At 42.3% G+C, this 16,959-nt stretch overlaps 2 protein-coding genes across 5 annotated transcripts in view; one reads left to right on the top strand and one right to left on the bottom strand.

Annotated features, from left to right (window-relative positions):
- Positions 1–519: 519 nt before the first annotated feature.
- Positions 520–13,374, bottom strand: SUPT7L (SPT7 like, STAGA complex subunit gamma). Of its 4 annotated transcripts, none has more exons than XM_007088870.3 (6): positions 13,089–13,374; positions 12,274–12,374; positions 11,037–11,643; positions 4,087–4,411; positions 2,836–3,073; positions 520–1,411 (listed from the first exon to the last, which is right to left on the bottom strand). In XM_007088870.3, exons 3-6 carry the CDS (start codon positions 11,447–11,449, stop codon positions 1,149–1,151), a joined length of 1,239 nt encoding a protein of 412 aa, XP_007088932.1. In that variant the 5' UTR covers positions 11,450–11,643; positions 12,274–12,374; positions 13,089–13,374; the 3' UTR covers positions 520–1,148. The 4 variants fall into 4 exon arrangements, with proteins under 4 accessions (XP_007088932.1, XP_007088933.1, XP_042838203.1 ...); XM_007088871.3 differs by having other exon boundaries at positions 13,114–13,374; XM_042982269.1 differs by lacking the exon at positions 12,274–12,374.
- Positions 13,375–13,505: 131 nt separating this feature from the next.
- LOC102970732 (solute carrier family 4 member 1 adaptor protein) overlaps positions 13,506–16,959 on the top strand; it is a 28,565-nt gene continuing 25,111 nt past the window's right edge. Inside the window, exons 1-2 of the mRNA XM_042982268.1 lie at positions 13,506–14,341; positions 14,798–14,993. Coding sequence (XP_042838202.1) covers positions 13,679–14,341; positions 14,798–14,993 — 859 coding nt within the window. The 5' untranslated portion in view covers positions 13,506–13,678. The remainder of the gene's footprint in view (positions 14,342–14,797; positions 14,994–16,959) is intronic.

The following is a 16,959-nucleotide window of genomic DNA, read 5'->3' as shown; positions in this document are numbered from 1 at the left end:
CAATGCAGATGTGGAATTCTGGCAAAGGAAGGACTGCTGTCCTCTGATGGCCAAGTAGATGCAACAAATGGAATCCGTGCAAGTCTGTCCTTGGACAGGTCATGTTTACTTCATTCCCAATAAAGATAAGAAAACAACTGAAAAGTACATGGTGAAATATTTTTAAAAGCTGCATGGAAATGAGAAAATGACAAAAAAAGGATGAGGGTAGATGGAGTAAGTCTAAAGAAGGAGAAGGGTGCCTGCTTTTGGTAGAGCATGTGACCCGTGATCTTGGGGTCGTGAGTTCGAGCCCCATTTTGGGGGCAGAGATTAAAAGGAAAAAGGAGGGGTACCTGGGTGGCTCAGTCGGTTGAGCATCTGGCTTTGGGCTGGGTCATGATCTTGTGGTTTGTGAGTTCGAGCCCTGTGTTGGGCTCTGTGCTGACAGCTTGGAGCCTGGAGCCTGCTTCGGATTCTGTGTCTCTCCCTCTCTCTGCCCCTTCCATACTCATGCTCTATCTTTCTCTGTCTCTCAATAATAAATAAATGTTAAAATTTTTTTTTTCCCTAAAGGAAAAAAAAAAAAGCAATGTGGATGAAACACGGCTGCCAAAGAAGCACCACACACCCCTGGGTTCAGAAGACCTCATGGGCAGCAAAAACTGTTCAAAAAAGACCACTAAAAAGGGGATTAGCTATTTTCTGTTAGGTTTTAGTACCGGGTTCCCAGTGATTCGACCCCAAAGTGAAGCAAGTTCAGTGGAAAAACTGATATATCAGCATATATTTACTTGTGAGTCTTTGCAAGCACAGCTTGGAGGTCTGATAACAATCTCAATCTGTACAATATCCGTGCAGTACAGGGCCAACCAGTATGTACTTCTTAGCTGTGCAATGGTAAGGATGACCGGGACAGTGCTCTGTCTCCTGATTATCATCCCAGTGTCATGAACGGTCTGTAAAAGATGGCTTCGTTGTGGAAAACTACAAAACTGGATGTAAAAGTAAAATGCAAACTTGTTTCGTTAAATCCATCTCCACTGAAATCCAGAAATTGCTCTGTGGTTGAGAGTAAGAGTCAAATCACCTTTTATGGAAATATTTGAATACATCAAGGTTTTCTGTTGGGTCTTATGGATCTGGACAGAACATCTCCCCTTTTCCTTTTATATTTTCCTCATCCTCTTCTTGCAACGCTGGTTGAAAACAGGGGAGGACCCCATGAGGCTATCAGTGGAGTGGGAACCATAGCTGCTGTCTGAGTCATCGGGGCTCTGGGGGATTCCAGCTTCGCTCATCCCGGACATGGGCTCCTCGAAGACATCACTGCCCAGCACACCATGCCCAGAGACGTTGCCTTCTTCACTCTCTTGAGGCTCCATTTTCACATGGGCCAGATTCCAAAGAGGGGAAGCATTTACCTCCGTGCCTAGCAATGGAAGAACACACAACTAGTAGTAAGCCAAGGCTGGAACACAGCAAAACAAATATTTTACCCAGGGCAGCCTTTAAGCTCAGTTTTTACTCTGATTCTGCCTGGCTGGAGAATATGGTTGTTATCTTCTGTTCAAAAAGCTACCAGCTCCAGGGGTGCCTGGGTGGTGGCTTAGTCAGTTAAGTGGCTGACTCTTAATTTTGGCTCAGGTCATGATCTCATGATTTGTGGGTTCGAGCCCCACATTGAGCCTGCTTAGGATTCTCTCTCTCCCTCTCTCTATCCCTCCCTAATCACCTTCTAGCTCTCTCTCTCTCTCAAAAATAAAAATGAAAAAACAAACAAACTACCAATTCTGAATATTTTCCTTTCCACTTCCTCTACTCTCCTTTACCCCACCTCACCCACCCTCCCATTTTCCCTAAACCAGGGAAGTAAAACTACACAGGTACAAAGATTCCCTGTCTCATGGCCCAAAGGCAGGCAACAACCATGGTTTCTTGTTCAGGTATTGTTTCTTTCCTTCCTTCTATAAAGCTGTCCTATTTTCCTGCCTTTTGAGTCCCTGGTCCTCTCTCATATTATGAACTTAATGATCACTACAAAATGCTGGCAGCAGTTCCCAGAATGCTGAAAAGAGACATGGTTCCTAAGTCTGCAACAATTTCTCTTCGGCCCTCCTCTCTGTGTTCTAGCAACACTGTTTGTGGTTTTTACTTCTTCCATGGTGAAAAGTTCTCTGCTCAACACTTAAAACGATGTGGCCTAATTCTGTCTAGGATTTGTGCACTGATGAAATGGCCATTTATATTTGTAAAAAAAAAACAACAACACTGAGTATCTCGACTAATTTGCAATCTACCTAACTTAAGAATTGCTCATCCTGGTTCCTAAGGTGATCACAGAGTCTGGAAGAAGAAGCAGGCACCTCTAACTGGATAGCCCTATTTCAATCCCTTTCAGCTACAATTTATTGGGAGCACTCTAGCAAGGAAGCCCAACTATTCAAACAGCCTTGAGCAATTAACATTCCTCTATTTAATCTGGAAGTTGTCTAATGAGTAGAAGCATCAGGAAAAAACAGTACAGCATACTAAGTGATAAAGGGGGCATCTGCCCACCCATATGGGTCAGCTAAATTAACTCTGGCAATCAATAGGATAACACATACTGAATCTATATCCTAACTTGGAATGATTTTAAATAATGCCTGTACAGTTGTGTTAGTCCTCCCTTCACTGATTACAAAGAAAAGAATGTTGGTATCACTAGATCAATGAGGCTGTATTTGTTTTTAGACTTTCCAATCTCCTGCCACCCACACTTTTTTTTCCTCTCATCTCCAGAGTTTGATTCCAAAATGCAGAGTGCTGAGATTGGCAGATCTCCCAGAATCAGAGTCGGTTGATTTCTCTTACTTGAAGCCTGTGGCGAAGCCTCGACCTCCAGGTTAGATGGGAAGCGCTCACTCTGAGCCCCGAGGACTCCCATGGGCAGTGACTGGTCTCCAGAAGTAAGGTCAGCCTCCAGCTCCTCACTGACGGGGAAGGTGATGTCACTTACAGGTTCTTCCTTGATCTTTACAGGTTTAGTGTCCTCTGTGGCCTTCTCAGGATTGACAATCCTTTCATACTCCTCAGATAGTTGCTTACTAATCTGTTGGCAAGCAAGAGTCATTTTTGGTGGATAGTCAGCTTGTGGCATCCCATGGAAAAAACAACATCATGTGAATATGAATGAAACAACCACTGCCGATGGAAGGAAATTTTTTTCTTTTTCTTTTTTTTTTTTTGAGCATAGTTGACACATGGAAGGAATTTGTGTAAGGTGTTGAGTTTGCATTTGTAAATGACAGAGACATGTAAAGAAAAGTTGTTTGCAGAGACTTTGTGTGTCATTAATTAAGCTACACAAAGGCAAAAGAGGTTTTGTTAGAGATAAATCAGAATGGGGACAAAAGATTATATTTTTGTCTGTAAAAACTGTTGACATATGCACCCTAGGTGGATAATGAATGGTGTAGGAAATCTGAATCGCTTAGCAAAGACTTTTTTGTTGGGTGTTAAAAAGTCCTTATCATATTTTAGATTTGGGAAAAACAAAACAGTGAACAAATGACTTAAGGCCACATAGATTAAAGAGATTAGGTATTTCTGGTTCTAACCCAAAATGGTATCTCTGCCCCCTCTTCCACCCTTGGGCAGTATCATCTCATTCTGTTTGGTTCTGTTTTTCCACAGCACTTAATGCCAGCTGAAATTGTTTTGATCATTATTTATTTACTTGTTTTTGTTTCCCTCTCAAGAATACAAGCTGAAAGAACTTGTTCACTGTTGTATCCCACAGTGCCTGACTCAAAATAGGACTCAATAAATACCTGATGAATAAAGCATGCTAACCACATTCTCTCAGACTCTACATACCCGTGTATAATTTCTTCCAGAGGAAGTGTGATCAATAAATGGAGCCACTCATTGGCTAAAGAAGGCCCCTGGGTCAGGCCAGGTCAGCGATGAGGCCGATGGAACACAGCCAAGGCCAGGAGGAGAGCATGTCAAGTCCACTCTGTTCCAAGACCCTGTACCCTGCTCTCTAGGGTAAGTGTTGTGGGATCCTGCTAACACCCCTACATTATACACTTTTACCCACTTCTCATGGGGTCACCTCACCTGTAGCATGTAACTGTGATAGTCCTTGATGCGGTGCTGCCAGAACTTCTGGAGGGAGAGCACGCTGCCAATGCCCACTTCATGGAATACTTGCTCCATAACGTCAGGGAAAGGAGTCTGCCCCAGCCGGGCCTCCCGATCCACAGCGAAGCGCAGCAACTTGGTGAATTTAAGGCAGTACTCGTGTGCCACATCAGTGAGGGTCTCCAGGACACTTTCATTAGCACACTCAAAGCCTGCGTGGGCCAGGATTGTGGCCACTGCCTGGTAAAGGAGCTGCCGACAGGAGTGCCAGCTGAGTTCCGTCACAGGTTCCCCCTTCCCACTGAAAGGGGACACGTGGCAATGTTATCAGTGCTCTCGCACAGGGGTCACCTGTCCTGTTTCCCTAGGAGTTTTATAATTTCGGTCAAGCCGCTGGCCCAGCTTTCTAGGGGATTCTATGCAGATTACAGAGCCCAGTTTCATCTTGCTGCGGCCAGCGCAGGTCTCAACAACTCACAGTCATCTCTGAGTTCCTCCAAGTACACAAAGCTTTAATAGGCAATACATGTCTATAACAAACAATATAAAAGAGTGTCAGGTAAATAGGAAGCTTCCTTTTACCATCCTGATATTGATCATTTGTAGGAGGTAATAAAATTTAACACTAGAGCTGAGATACTGCTCAGTGGTGCTCTAGTTATTTCCCCACAACATAGTTTCCTCATATGCTGGGTGTTAAATGGACTTTCAGAAATTCACAGTCCCAATTAGGAGATTCTTCTACAACTAAAATAGACCATTTGTGAAACTGGGAAAGCAACTCAATTTTATAAAAACAATTTAAAATACATACAGTCTCCAAAGCATTTTTATCCTACCCTGTGTAAAGAAATGGGTAGGGTCCCTATTATTCCCATTTGACAGGTGAGGAAATTGAGGTTCAGAGGGGCTGACCTGCCAGAAGTTGTACAGGTATTATCAAGAGGTTGAGCTTCTAACTTCAGAGCCTATGTTCTTCATAATACTGTGCTTGCTTTGGCAGCATATATAATATGTTCTTCATAATACACCATTTTGTCCTAATCACTGCTGTAGAAATCTTTTTTTAAATTAAATTAAATTAAGTAATTGTCTGAGAGAGAGAGCCAGAGAGACAGCGAGAGAGAGAGAGCACGAGTGAGGGAGAAGGGCAGGGGGAGAAAGAGAGAATACCAAGCAGCCTACACACTTAGCATGGAGCCCGATGCGGGGCTCGATCCCACGACTCTAGGATCATGACCTGAGTCAAAATCCAGGGTCGGATGCTTCACCCACTGAGCCACCCAGGCACCCCTGTAGAGATCTTAATCTGAAAAAAACAAAACAAAACAAAACAAAAAAGCTGCCTGGTCTCCTAAAAATAACTTCTAGCAAACTTCTAATTACTTAGAAAAATATAAAATTCCTATCTTCTGTCTCCCTCTGACAAAGGAAGTAAATGGATAAAATAAGGTACATACTTGGCATGTGTCCCCATGTGCTGTACAAGGGGGCTTGAGGAGCTATCCACCCACTTTACTATCATCTGCTCAGAAGCAACTACTGCAATCCACATAATAGCTGGAAAATAAAACCAACTGCGAAATAACTTTTCATTTACTATTTCCACCATCATTTCCCATGGCCAGGCTCCCTAGGCCAAAAGCTAAAGGCTCAGAAGTACCTAATAAATAGCTAAACCAGTATTGCTTTATTTGAGTAATGCATGGACTTATTTCAAAGGACAATAATTTTTTTAGCACCCCCATAGCTGATGCAAATTATTTCTGTTAAACAGTTTCTTAAGTATGTATAAAACAAACTAGTTATAAGCTTCTGATGGTTACAGCTCTTCCTAACAATTAAAATCAGAAGTTTGAGATTGGAAAAACAAATATTATTAAAATGCCTATACTACGCTAAGCAAACTACACATTTAATGCAATCCCTATCAAAATACCACCAGCATTTTTCACAGAGCTAGAACAAAATAATTCTAAAATCCTAAAAAAGATCCTCAATAGCCAAAGCAATCTTCAAAAAGAAAAGCCAAGCCAAGCCAGAGGATCACAATTCCAGACTTCAAGTTATATTACAAAGATGTAGTGATGAAGACAGTATGGTACTGGCACAAAAATGGAAACAGAGATCAATGGAACTGAACAGAAAACCCAGAAATGGATCCACAACTAGATGGTCAACGAATCTTTGACAAAACATGAAAGAATATCCAATGGAAAAAAAGACAGTGTCTTCAACGAATGGTGTTGGGAAAACTGGACCACTTTCTTACACCATATACAAAAATAAATTCAAAGTGGATGAAAAGACCTAACTGTGAGACAGGAAACCATCAAAATCCTAGAGGAGAACACAGGCAGTATAACATCTTTGACATTGGCCGTAGCAACTTCTTACTAGGTACATCTCCTGAGGCAAAGAAACAAAAGCAAAAATAAACTATTGGGACTTCATCAAGATAAAAAGCTGCTGCACAACAAGAAGAAACAACAAAACTAAAAGGCAACCTTCAGAATGGGAGAATATTTTAGAATATTGCATATTTGCAAATGACATCTGATAAAGGGTTAGTATCCATCCAAAATCTATATAAAGAACTTATAAAACTCAACACCCAAAACCAAACAATCCAGTTAAAAATCGGCAGAGGACATGAATAGACATTTTTCCCAAGAAGACATACAGACGGCTAACAGACACATGAAAAGATGCTCGACGTCAGTCATCATCAGGGAAATACAAATCAAAAGTACAATGAGATATCACCTCACACCTGTCAGAACGGCTAAAATTAACAACACAGAAAACAAGAGATGTTGGCGAGGATATGGAGAAAAGGGAACACTCTGAACACTGTTGATGGAAATGCAAACTGGTACAGCCCGCTTTGGAAGATAGTATAGAGGTTCCTCAGTAAGTTAAAAATAGAATTACCCTACGACCTAGCAATTGCACTACTAGGTATTTACCCAAAGGATACAAAAATACTGATTTGAAGAGTTAAAAGGATACATGCACCCTGATGTTTATAGCAGAATTATCAACAATAGCCAAATTATGGAAAGAGCCCAAATGTCCATCGACTGAGGAATGGATAAAGAAGACACATATATATTTTATATATATATATAAAATATATACACATGATATACATGTATTATATACATACATAATATAGATATATTACATATCTATAGTGGACTATTTCTCAGCCATAAAAAATGAAATCTTGCTGTTTGCAATGACATGAATAGTACTAGAGAGTATTATGTTGAGTGAAAGAGGTCACAAATACCGTATGATTTCACTCATATGTGGAATTTACGAAACATATAGATGAATATAGGGGAAAAAAAGAGAGGCAAACCGGAAAACAGACTCTTAACTATAGAGAATAAACTGAGGGTTGCTGGAGGAGAGGTGGGCAGGGGGATGGGTTAAATGGGTGATAGGTATTAAGGAGGGCACTTGTGATGAGCACGGGGTGTTGTATGTAAGTGATGAATCACTAAATCCTACACCTGAAACTAATATTACCCTGTATGTTAACTAACTGGAATTTAAATAAAAACTTGAGGGATACCTGGGTGGCTTAGTCGGTTAGGCGTCTGACTTTGGCTCAGGTCATGATCTCACGGTTCGTGAGTTCAAGACCCACATTGGGCTCTGGGCTGACAGCTGGGAGCCTGATCCTACTTCGGATTTTGTGTGTCCCTCTCTCTCTGCCTCTCTCTGCTCATACTCTGTCTCTCTCTCAAAACTAAATAAATATTTAAAAATTAAAAAAAAAAAAACTTGAAAAAGAAAAAAAAAATTAGAAGTTTTACACACAACTACAGAATTCTAAATAATAGCATCGGGCACCTGAGTGGTTCAGTCAGTTGAACATCCGAGTCGTGATTTCAGGTCAGGTCATGGTCTCAGGGGATTGAGTCCTGCATCAGGCTCTGTGCTGAGTGTGGAGCCTGTGTGAGATTCTCTATCTCTTTCTCTCTCCCTTTGCCCCACCCCCCTACTCTCTCTCTCTCTCTCACTCTCTAAATTAAAAAAAAAAAAATTAAGTTAAAAATAAGTAACAGCATCAATTTAATATGATGAACAACATAATTTTGTTAAAGCTAAACTGCCTTCAAAATGTCAATAGGGTACTGATCACCACAGAGCAAGTTTTCTTGTGCCATGCATGTAATGACAGTTTTCACTATTCCTAGGACTTTAGAACCTTCGATTATACAGTGCCCCAGGACATCATCTGGTCTCCATCTGGCCCAACTGCAACCCTTACTGATTAAGCCTATTTCTGTTCTTTTCTCATTAATTTGGGACAATTAAAATAGTAGTAACTATTATCATCAATAAGCACATGCAATGAGTAATATGCAGTATTATTTATGGGGTTGGTTTTTTTTTTTTTTTGGCTAAACACATATTTAACCTGAATCTAATCTCGAGGTAATAATCAGCAAATCCAGTGAGTGGGACATTCTCTATTCTAAATGACCTGAACTCTTAAAAAAGATTTAAATTGCTTTTTTTTTTTTTTTTAAAGAGGAAGCTATTCTGGTTTAAAAGACACTAAACAACCAAAGGCAGGGGCGCCTGGGTGGCTTGGTCGGTTAAGCGTCCGACTTCGGCTCAGGTCATGATCTCACGGCCCGTGAGTTCGAGCCCCGCTTCGGGCTCTGTGCTGACAGCTCAGAGCCTGCAGCCTGTTTCAGATTCTGTGTCTCCCTCTGTCTCTGCCCCTCCCCTGTTCGTGCTCTGTCTCTCTCTCTCAAAAATAAATAAACGTTGAAAAAATAATTTTTTTTAAAAATAAAAAAATAAATAAAAAAAAACAACCAAAGGCAATGCATGAATCTTTGTTAGGTTCTGGATTAGGGAAAAATATATCTACAAAAGGTATTTTGGAGAACTGGAGTAATCTAAACTGGGCTTATATTATTTACTTAGTGTTCATTTACTTTGGTGTGATAATAGTATTGAAATCACATAGGAAATTTTCCTTATTCTTAGGATAAGGTGAAGAATTTAGAGGTGAAAGAATGCTTAAGAATTAAGGGGTAAAATATTGGGATATGTGCAGCTTTAAAATATTTGACAAAAAAAGTGTGTATGTGTATATATTATATATATATTTATGTGTGTATACACACTTATACATATGTGAGAGAAAATAAATGTAGCAAAATGTTAACAATTGGTAAATCCTGGTAAGGAGTACTTGGGCATTTTTTGTACTATTTAAAATTTTTTTCATGTTTATTTATATTTGAGAGAGGGAGACAGAGTGTGAGTGGGGGAGGGGCAGAGGGAGAGGGAGACACAGAATCTGAAGCAGGCTCCAGGCTCTGAGCTGTCAGCACAGAGTCTGCTGTGGGGTTCAAACCCACAAACAATGAGATCATGACCTGAGCTGAAGTCGGATGCTTAACCAACTGACCTACCCAGGCGCCCCTCCTGTACTATCATTTAAACTTTTCTTTGGTCTGACAAACTTCAAAATGAAAACAAAAAGTAATTATTTCATGCCAAATGCAAACTTACACACTGAAACCTAGTAGTAGCATTAGGTTATAAGGCAGTCATTCAGAGGTCTTGGAATAGGGCTTCTCAAACTTAAATATACACACGAATCTTCTGGAGATCTTGTTAAAATGAAGATTCTGATTCAGCAGGCTATGTAGGCCCTGAGATTCTGAACTTCTAACAAGTTCCCAGGTGATGTTGATGCTGTTAGTCTCCGCCCAGGTTTTGAATAACAAGGATCAAGAACATTTTTATATTATTTCTTAAATGATGTTATCAAAGTGAAAATACAGTTGATCCATGAACAATGTGGGAGTTAGGGGTGCCAACCCCCCGCCCCCGCCATGAAGTAGAGAATCTGCATATAGCTTTGACTCCCCCAAAAGTTAATGATTAATGGTTTACTATTTTTTTTATATTTATTTATTAACTTCTTTTTAGTAATCTCTATACCCAACACAGAGTTCAAACTCACGACCCTGAGATCAAGAGTCACATGCTCTTCTGACTAGGCCAGCCAGGCACCCCAATGACTAATAGTCTGCTATTAACTGGAAGCCTTAGTGATAACATAAAGTCAATTGACACATATTTTGTATATGTATTATATACTATGTTCTTACAATAAAGTATACTATGTTCTTACAATAAAGTAAGCTACAGAAAAGAAAATGTTACCAAGAAAACCATAAGGAAGAGAAAATACATCTACAGTACTGTTCTGTAAAAACATCCGCATGTAAGTGGGCCTGCACAGTTCAAACTGGTGTTGTTCAAGGGTCAACTGTACACAATTTAAACATCTTACATAAAACTTAATGGATTCCTGAGAATATGAGAATAAGTCCATGAACCTAAATTTTAAGACACTGAGCTAAATCCATAATATACATTTTAAATGAAATAGAAAGACTACACTCTGTGGATTGTGAGGCCATGGCTTCTTTCACATACCGGGGTAGTTCCTTGCTCCTAGCAAAGTGGCTGGTATAGAATAAGCACTCAATAAATATTTGTTACCTCAAAAATAAGAGATGCAGGGGAGGCTGTGTGGCTCAGTCGGTTAAACTCAAATTCTTGAATTCGAGCCCCGTTGTCAGGCTCTGTACACTGACTGCATGAAGCCTACCTGGGATTCTCTCTCTGCTCCTCCCCTGCATGTGCTCTGTCTTTCTCAAAATAAATAAATAAATAAACTTTAAAAAAAAATAAATAAAAGATACAGATTCTGGATTTGAAGATCAGTTCAAGTCTTAGACTTCCTACTAATTACTTGAGCAACTTTGGCCATGTCAATTACTCTTATCCTCAGTTTCTTCACAGGAATGCTATTACATGCTGAACAGTGTTGTGCAGATGTTTTGAGAAAAGTAAGATAGAGCAAAGCCTTGTCTTACCGATAAAAGTCACTCTCTGGATCACTGTGCCGAATCTGGAATGGTGCATTGGGATTCTTACAGTCTAAAGGCAGGAGGTCATCAGGAAGAGGAGGTGACCCAGGGCAAGAGGGAAGAGGTTCATTCTCTTCAGTCTTTACACCTTCTGTCTGCTGCTGACTCTGGGCCTGAGCTGTGGCAATGAGGTTGCGCAGACGTCGGTTGTGCTGGATCAGCTGAATGGTATGGATGGTGAGGCTGCATGGCTCTGACGGGATGTCCAGCATAGTGGGGGGCTTGGGCTTATTGGCTGAGGGTTGATGCAGGGGTGGGTCATGGACTTCCACAAGACGGAACTCCCGTGGGAGCAAATCAAAGGAACTCCTGTTGGTCTGGCTTGATGAGATTGGTATCTCTCCCCAGTATCTCAACATTTTGGAATAAGAAAGAACTTTCACGTTAAATGTAGTGATAACCGAAAGCAGTGTTCTTAAATCTTAAATCTCTTATAGGCTTCTGTAGTAGAAAAATATGAAGTCTGGCCAGTTATTGACATAAAAAGTAGGCTGTTCAACACGACTTAGAATATGTCAGTGTCAGCAACGCTGTAGGACCAAAGACGTTCTCCCTGAAGAAATTAAGAGAGATACAACTGTTAGATGCCAGTCACCACAGTCACACACAATGACAATTCCTACTGGACTGAGCCATAGGTGGCATTTGGGTCATTAGGAGACTAACAGCTGCAATAGTATTGGGAGCTCTAGTGTCCGTGTTTTCCATCTCACCCCACTAACTCATTACTAGAACTATCAACGTGCCCAATCTTGAGCAATTTGCAAGGCAAGATACTTAAATGACACCTGGAATATTTCTCAGAGTATCTTGACACATCTGTCCTGAATCAGTAGGAGAAAAGGGAGTAAAGATAGGAAGAGGTGGTTCTTATTCTGTGTATGTCAAAAACATGAGCAATATTTCAATGGATCCTGGTGGAAAAATTTATTGACCAGTAGTCTAAATGGTTTTAGGCATTGAACTTCTGACATACATAGGGAAGAATCTGAGTGATTTCTGCTGCCTCCTAATTGGCATCCCTTACTCCAGTCTCTCCTTGTGTCTAATCTATTCTCCAGTGCTGCTAGACTTACTCTTATTACAACTCAGATCTAATGGCTTCTCATTACCTATTGGAAAAAGTCAGCCAGAATTCTTTGGTCTACCATTGATCAAAATTTGCAATCTGACTTCAACACACCTTTCCAGATTCATTGCCCATATGTCTCTTCAAGTTGAACAAATGTTTACCAAATGCCACGCATTATGGAAGAAGACAAAGACCACTGCCAGATCCCCGACCTGAGGTGAAGGAGAGAAATATAAACAGACTATTTTGATATAAAAATGTGCAGAAAGGGCTGCTCTAGAGACACAGACCTGGTGCAGTGGAATAACAAAGAGGGAAATTATTACCCTAGTTCTAACATATATCATGCTACTCAGTTTCTGGAGAATCCCATGTATTTCCACAAATTGACCCTTTAAGTTGTGATCTGCCAGAAATGCCCTGCCACCCACCACATTCTTGGCAGACTTTTATTCATTCTTAAGTATAGGTTAAGTTACCACTCCCCATCATCTCCCCAGTAAATCTCCCTTTATTATATTCTCACAGCACTTCTGGTGTTTCCACCACAGCATTTAGGCATGGATTTAAACTAGTACTTATCTCAATCAATTTTATTCTCTCATCTATCTCCCACAACCATGATCTTTGTACCGTGTCTGGCACACAATATACCCGGCATTTAGTGAGCGCTTACTATGTGCCAGGCTTTGCCTTTATTGTTTGATTCGGTTTTCCCAACTACTTCAGTTTTTAAAGGTGGAAGCTAAGGCCCACTGTCTTTCCCAATATCACAAATGACCGAGGGAGACAATCCAGACAGTCAGGCTCTTAACCACTACACTATGCAGTCTCAATAACTGGTTTTGGAAAACAAACAAAAGAATGAACAAAGAAACGGATCAATGAGGGGACACACAAAAAACCGCCCTGTTCCTTAATTTCACCGAAAAGAGGACGAAGAACAGGCACCAAGCTCAAGGAACGTCCAGGTCCCTCGGGGCTCCTCGGTCACGGTCAGCAGGCACAGGCGCCAATCACAGGATCCTGGGGTCTCCTGATGCCCGGAGCAGCCGGGAGACGAGGAGGTCTGGACCTGGACGGAGGCACTATTCACTGCCGCTTCGCAGGAGCTGGGCTGCGCGACTATACGACTCGGAAAGGCCCGAGGCGAGGGTCGCGCCAGGCCCGGAAGACTGGCTTTTGGATTAGTGGTCCCAGGCTGCCGGAAGCGCTTCTGCTCAATCTGGCTGTGCCACAGGAAGTCATTACTATCCGGTTGCAACCTCTAAAGATGTCCCCGTGCTGACAGCTCCTCGACCGCCTTTTACTGTTTTGTTTTTTGTTTTTGTTTTTCTTATTATGACCTGCCCTTGATATTCATCTCTTCGTAACGTGGCAGGTGGTGAAGGAACAAATCCGCCATCGGGGTTCAGAGAAGCCACCGGGAGCTGGGAGAGCGAGGCGTGGAGAGGAACCTAGAGACCGAAGGGGGAGGTTTCCCAGGAACAGATTCCGAGACCGCACCCGATTGAGGATGGCCGATAGCTCCTCTAAGTCCGAGCCTCAGGCTTTGCAAGAGCTCAATGACGATTTCAAGAAACCAACCCTGCCGGTGCCCCCGGCTGTGCGGGGCAGGGCCCCCGCCACCAGTCCTTCAGACCCTGAGGAGGTGAAGAAGGAAGGGCCCACGGCGCTGCTAGACCCCGATTCCGTGGAGCCTGACGTCCCGCCAGTGCGGCCGGACAGCGGGGACACCAAGAGTCCACCGGAGGAGCAGCCGCGGCCGCCCACGGCGGCTCCATCCCCTGGCGGTCCGGCCCGGGCTCCCCCATACCGAGAGCCGCCGTGGGGCGGCCCCGCCACGGCCCCCTACAGCCTAGAGACACTGAAGAGCGGCACCATCCTTGGCACCTGGAGCTTGAAAGGGACAAGCTACTGCCTTTTCGGGAGGCTGTCTAGCTGCGACGTGTGCCTGGAGCACCCTTCGGTGTCTCGGTACCACGCCGTGCTGCAGCACAGGGTGTCCGGCCTCGAAGGAGAATGCGACGGCCACGGGCCTGGCTTCTACCTTTACGATCTGGGAAGCACCCATGGCACTTTTCTTAACAAAACCCGCATCCCACCCCGCACCTATTGTCGCGTCCACGTCGGGCATGTTCTTCGCTTTGGAGGCAGCACCCGGCTGTTTCTTCTTCAGGTAAGTAGAGAAACCTAGGACTGAAATCTCCGGAGCGCACCGGGCTGGGTTCCAGAGCTCCTTAAGCTTTCGCGGAGGAAGGAGATTCTCCCAGTAAGCGATTACAAAAGTGGGAGAATCTGGCCCCTTTCCAGGCCTCTGTACACATTGCCGTATTTTTTTCTTTTATTTTACTTTAATGTTTATTTATTTTTGCGAGAGAGCGAGAGCTTGAGCAGGGGAGGAGCATAGAGAGAGGGAGACACAGACTCCGAAGCAGGCTCCAGGCTCCGAGCTGTCAGCACACAGCCCCACGCGGGACCCGAAGCCACGAACTGAGAGGTTATGACCTGAGAGGAAGTCGGACGCCTAGTCGACTGAGCCACCCAGGCGCCCCCACATTGCCATATTTCTGAAAGTGAGATATGAATTCAGCGATCCTGAACTCTGAAAGAATTCTTTCTCTTGGTTCATCAGGGACCAGAGGAAGACCGAGAGGCAGAATCCGAGTTGACAGTAACGCAATTGAAAGAATTGCGCAAGCAGCAACAAATGATGTTGGAGAAGAAGATGCTAGGAGAAGACTCGGATGAGGAAGAAGAAATGGATGCCAATGAAAGGAAGAGAAATGCTAGTAGTCAAGATGATGAAATGGGCTGCACCTGGGGAATGGGTAAGAAATTAAGATTGCTGCCAGAGGTTAATATTTTAAATTCATTACTGGTGGTATCTTTAATTGTTTTCTATCATATGCCTTTCATGACTTTTTGAGATAGATGGGACAAATACAATTTGCACACGAGACTGCCAAAACCCACAGAGATTCATTAACTTTTCTGATGTCAAAAAGGTGAATTACAGGCACTATGGATTTCTTTTCTTTTTTCTTTCTTTTTTTTTCTTTTTTTTTTTTTTTTTAAGATTTTACTTTTAAGTAATCTCTACACTCAGAGTGGGGCTCAAACTTACAACCCAGAGATCAAGAGTTGGCTGCTCTGTGGACTGAGCCAGCCAGGAGCCCAGTCTTTTAATGCATTTTACAGTCCACTCCCTTGTTGTAAACTCTTCCTCAGCCTACAACTAATTTATTATTTTTACCATTTAAATGGTACTGGCCTTGACTATTATCATTGGAGAGGATGGAACTATATTCAGTCAAGTAACATGGAATGTTCAATATAGGATAGTCCTTCGAATTTTTGTACTTTGTGTAAATTCCCTGAAATGCGAAATAGCTAATCAGAGAAACCTCATCCTTTAGCCAGAGGAATAAATTGAACTTTCCATAATACCAGACATTTTGGACAATGGGTATTCAGGGGCTAGGAATTTAAAAAAAAGAATGCCTTAATATGTTGTTGGGAAGACTGGATAAATATTATGAAATTACTTTTGTAAGTGCCAAACAAAAGCTATAGAAACCATAAGTAGGCTAGAGTAAGGGTTCAGAGAAGGGAGTGATCACTAAGGACTTAGACCCACACTGTCCAGTATTGTAGCCACTACCCACATGTGGTTATTGAACACTTACAGTATGGCTAGTCCAAGCTGACTTGTTTTATAAATATAAAATACTCACTGGATTTCAAAGACTTAGTGTGAAAAAAGAATATAAAATACCACATTCATAGTATTTTTATACTGATTACATGATAATTTTACTTGTTGCTCCTTTTTAATGTGGCTACTAGAAAATGAAAACTTTCATGTATGGCTTTCATTATATTTCTTTTGAGCAACACTGACTTAAAATTTGGGAAAGTTTTTTTTTTTTTTAATTTTTTTTTTTTTTAATGTTTATTTATTTTTGAGACAGAGAGGGACAGAGCATGAGCAGGGGAGGGGCAGAGAGAAAGGGAGACACAGAATCTGAAACAGGCTCCAGGCTCTGAGCTATCAGCACAGAGCCATCAGCACAGAGCCCGACGCGGGGCTCGAACTCACGAACTGTGAGATCATGACCTGAGCCGAAGTCGGACACTTAACTGACTGAGCCACCCAGGCGCCCCGGGAAAGTTTTTAAGTCTACAAACAGACGGGTCTTAAGTTGGAACTTGAAGGAAAGAAAAATTAGCACTTAGGAAGCTGAATATCGAATATTCAGGGTAGGGATTGATGATTTTATTTATTTATTTATTTATTTATGTATTTGTTTATTTTTTTAATGTTTATTTTTGAGAGAGACAGTGTGAACAGGGGAGGGGCAGAGAGAGGGAGACACAATCCGAAACAGGCTCCAGGCTCTGAGCTATCAGCCCAGAGCCCGACGCGGGGCTCGAACTCACAAGCCATGAGGTCATGACCTGAACCGAAGTCAGACGCTTAACCGACTGAGCCACCCAGGCGCCCCATATTATTTTTAAATGTTTATTTATATTTGAGATTGAGAGAGAGAGAGAGAGAGAGAGAGAGAGAGAGGCAGTGCATGAGCAGGGGAGGGGCAGAGAGAGATGGAGACAGAATCCGAAGCAGGTTCTAGGCTCTGAGCTGTCAGCACAGAGCCTGACCTGGGGCTCAGACTCACAAGCTGTGAGATCATGACCTGAGCCAAAGCTGGACTCTTAACTGACTGAGCCACCCAGGTGCCCCTAGGGATTGATGATTTTAAAGTGGTAATGAGAAGGCCAGTCCATCTGGCA

Source organism: Panthera tigris, chromosome A3 (assembly GCF_018350195.1).
Source record: "Panthera tigris isolate Pti1 chromosome A3, P.tigris_Pti1_mat1.1, whole genome shotgun sequence".
NCBI lineage: Eukaryota > Metazoa > Chordata > Mammalia > Carnivora > Felidae > Panthera > Panthera tigris.
This window is presented reverse-complemented; position numbering and strand designations above follow the sequence as displayed.

What these genes read in the sequence shown, in the direction of transcription:
- SUPT7L (XM_007088870.3), bottom strand. Translation starts at nt 11,449, where the DNA reads ATGTTGAGATACTGGGGAGAGATACCAATCTCATCAAGCCAGACCAAC. An exon ending in CCAGAGAGTGACTTTTATCG is followed by an intron (nt 4,412 to 11,036) that starts GTAAGACAAGGC and finishes GTCCCCTTTCAG; the next exon opens with TGGGAAGGGGGAACCTGTGA. An exon ending in ATCACAGTTACATGCTACAG is followed by an intron (nt 3,074 to 4,086) that starts GTGAGGTGACCC and finishes GCTTGCCAACAG; the next exon opens with ATTAGTAAGCAACTATCTGA.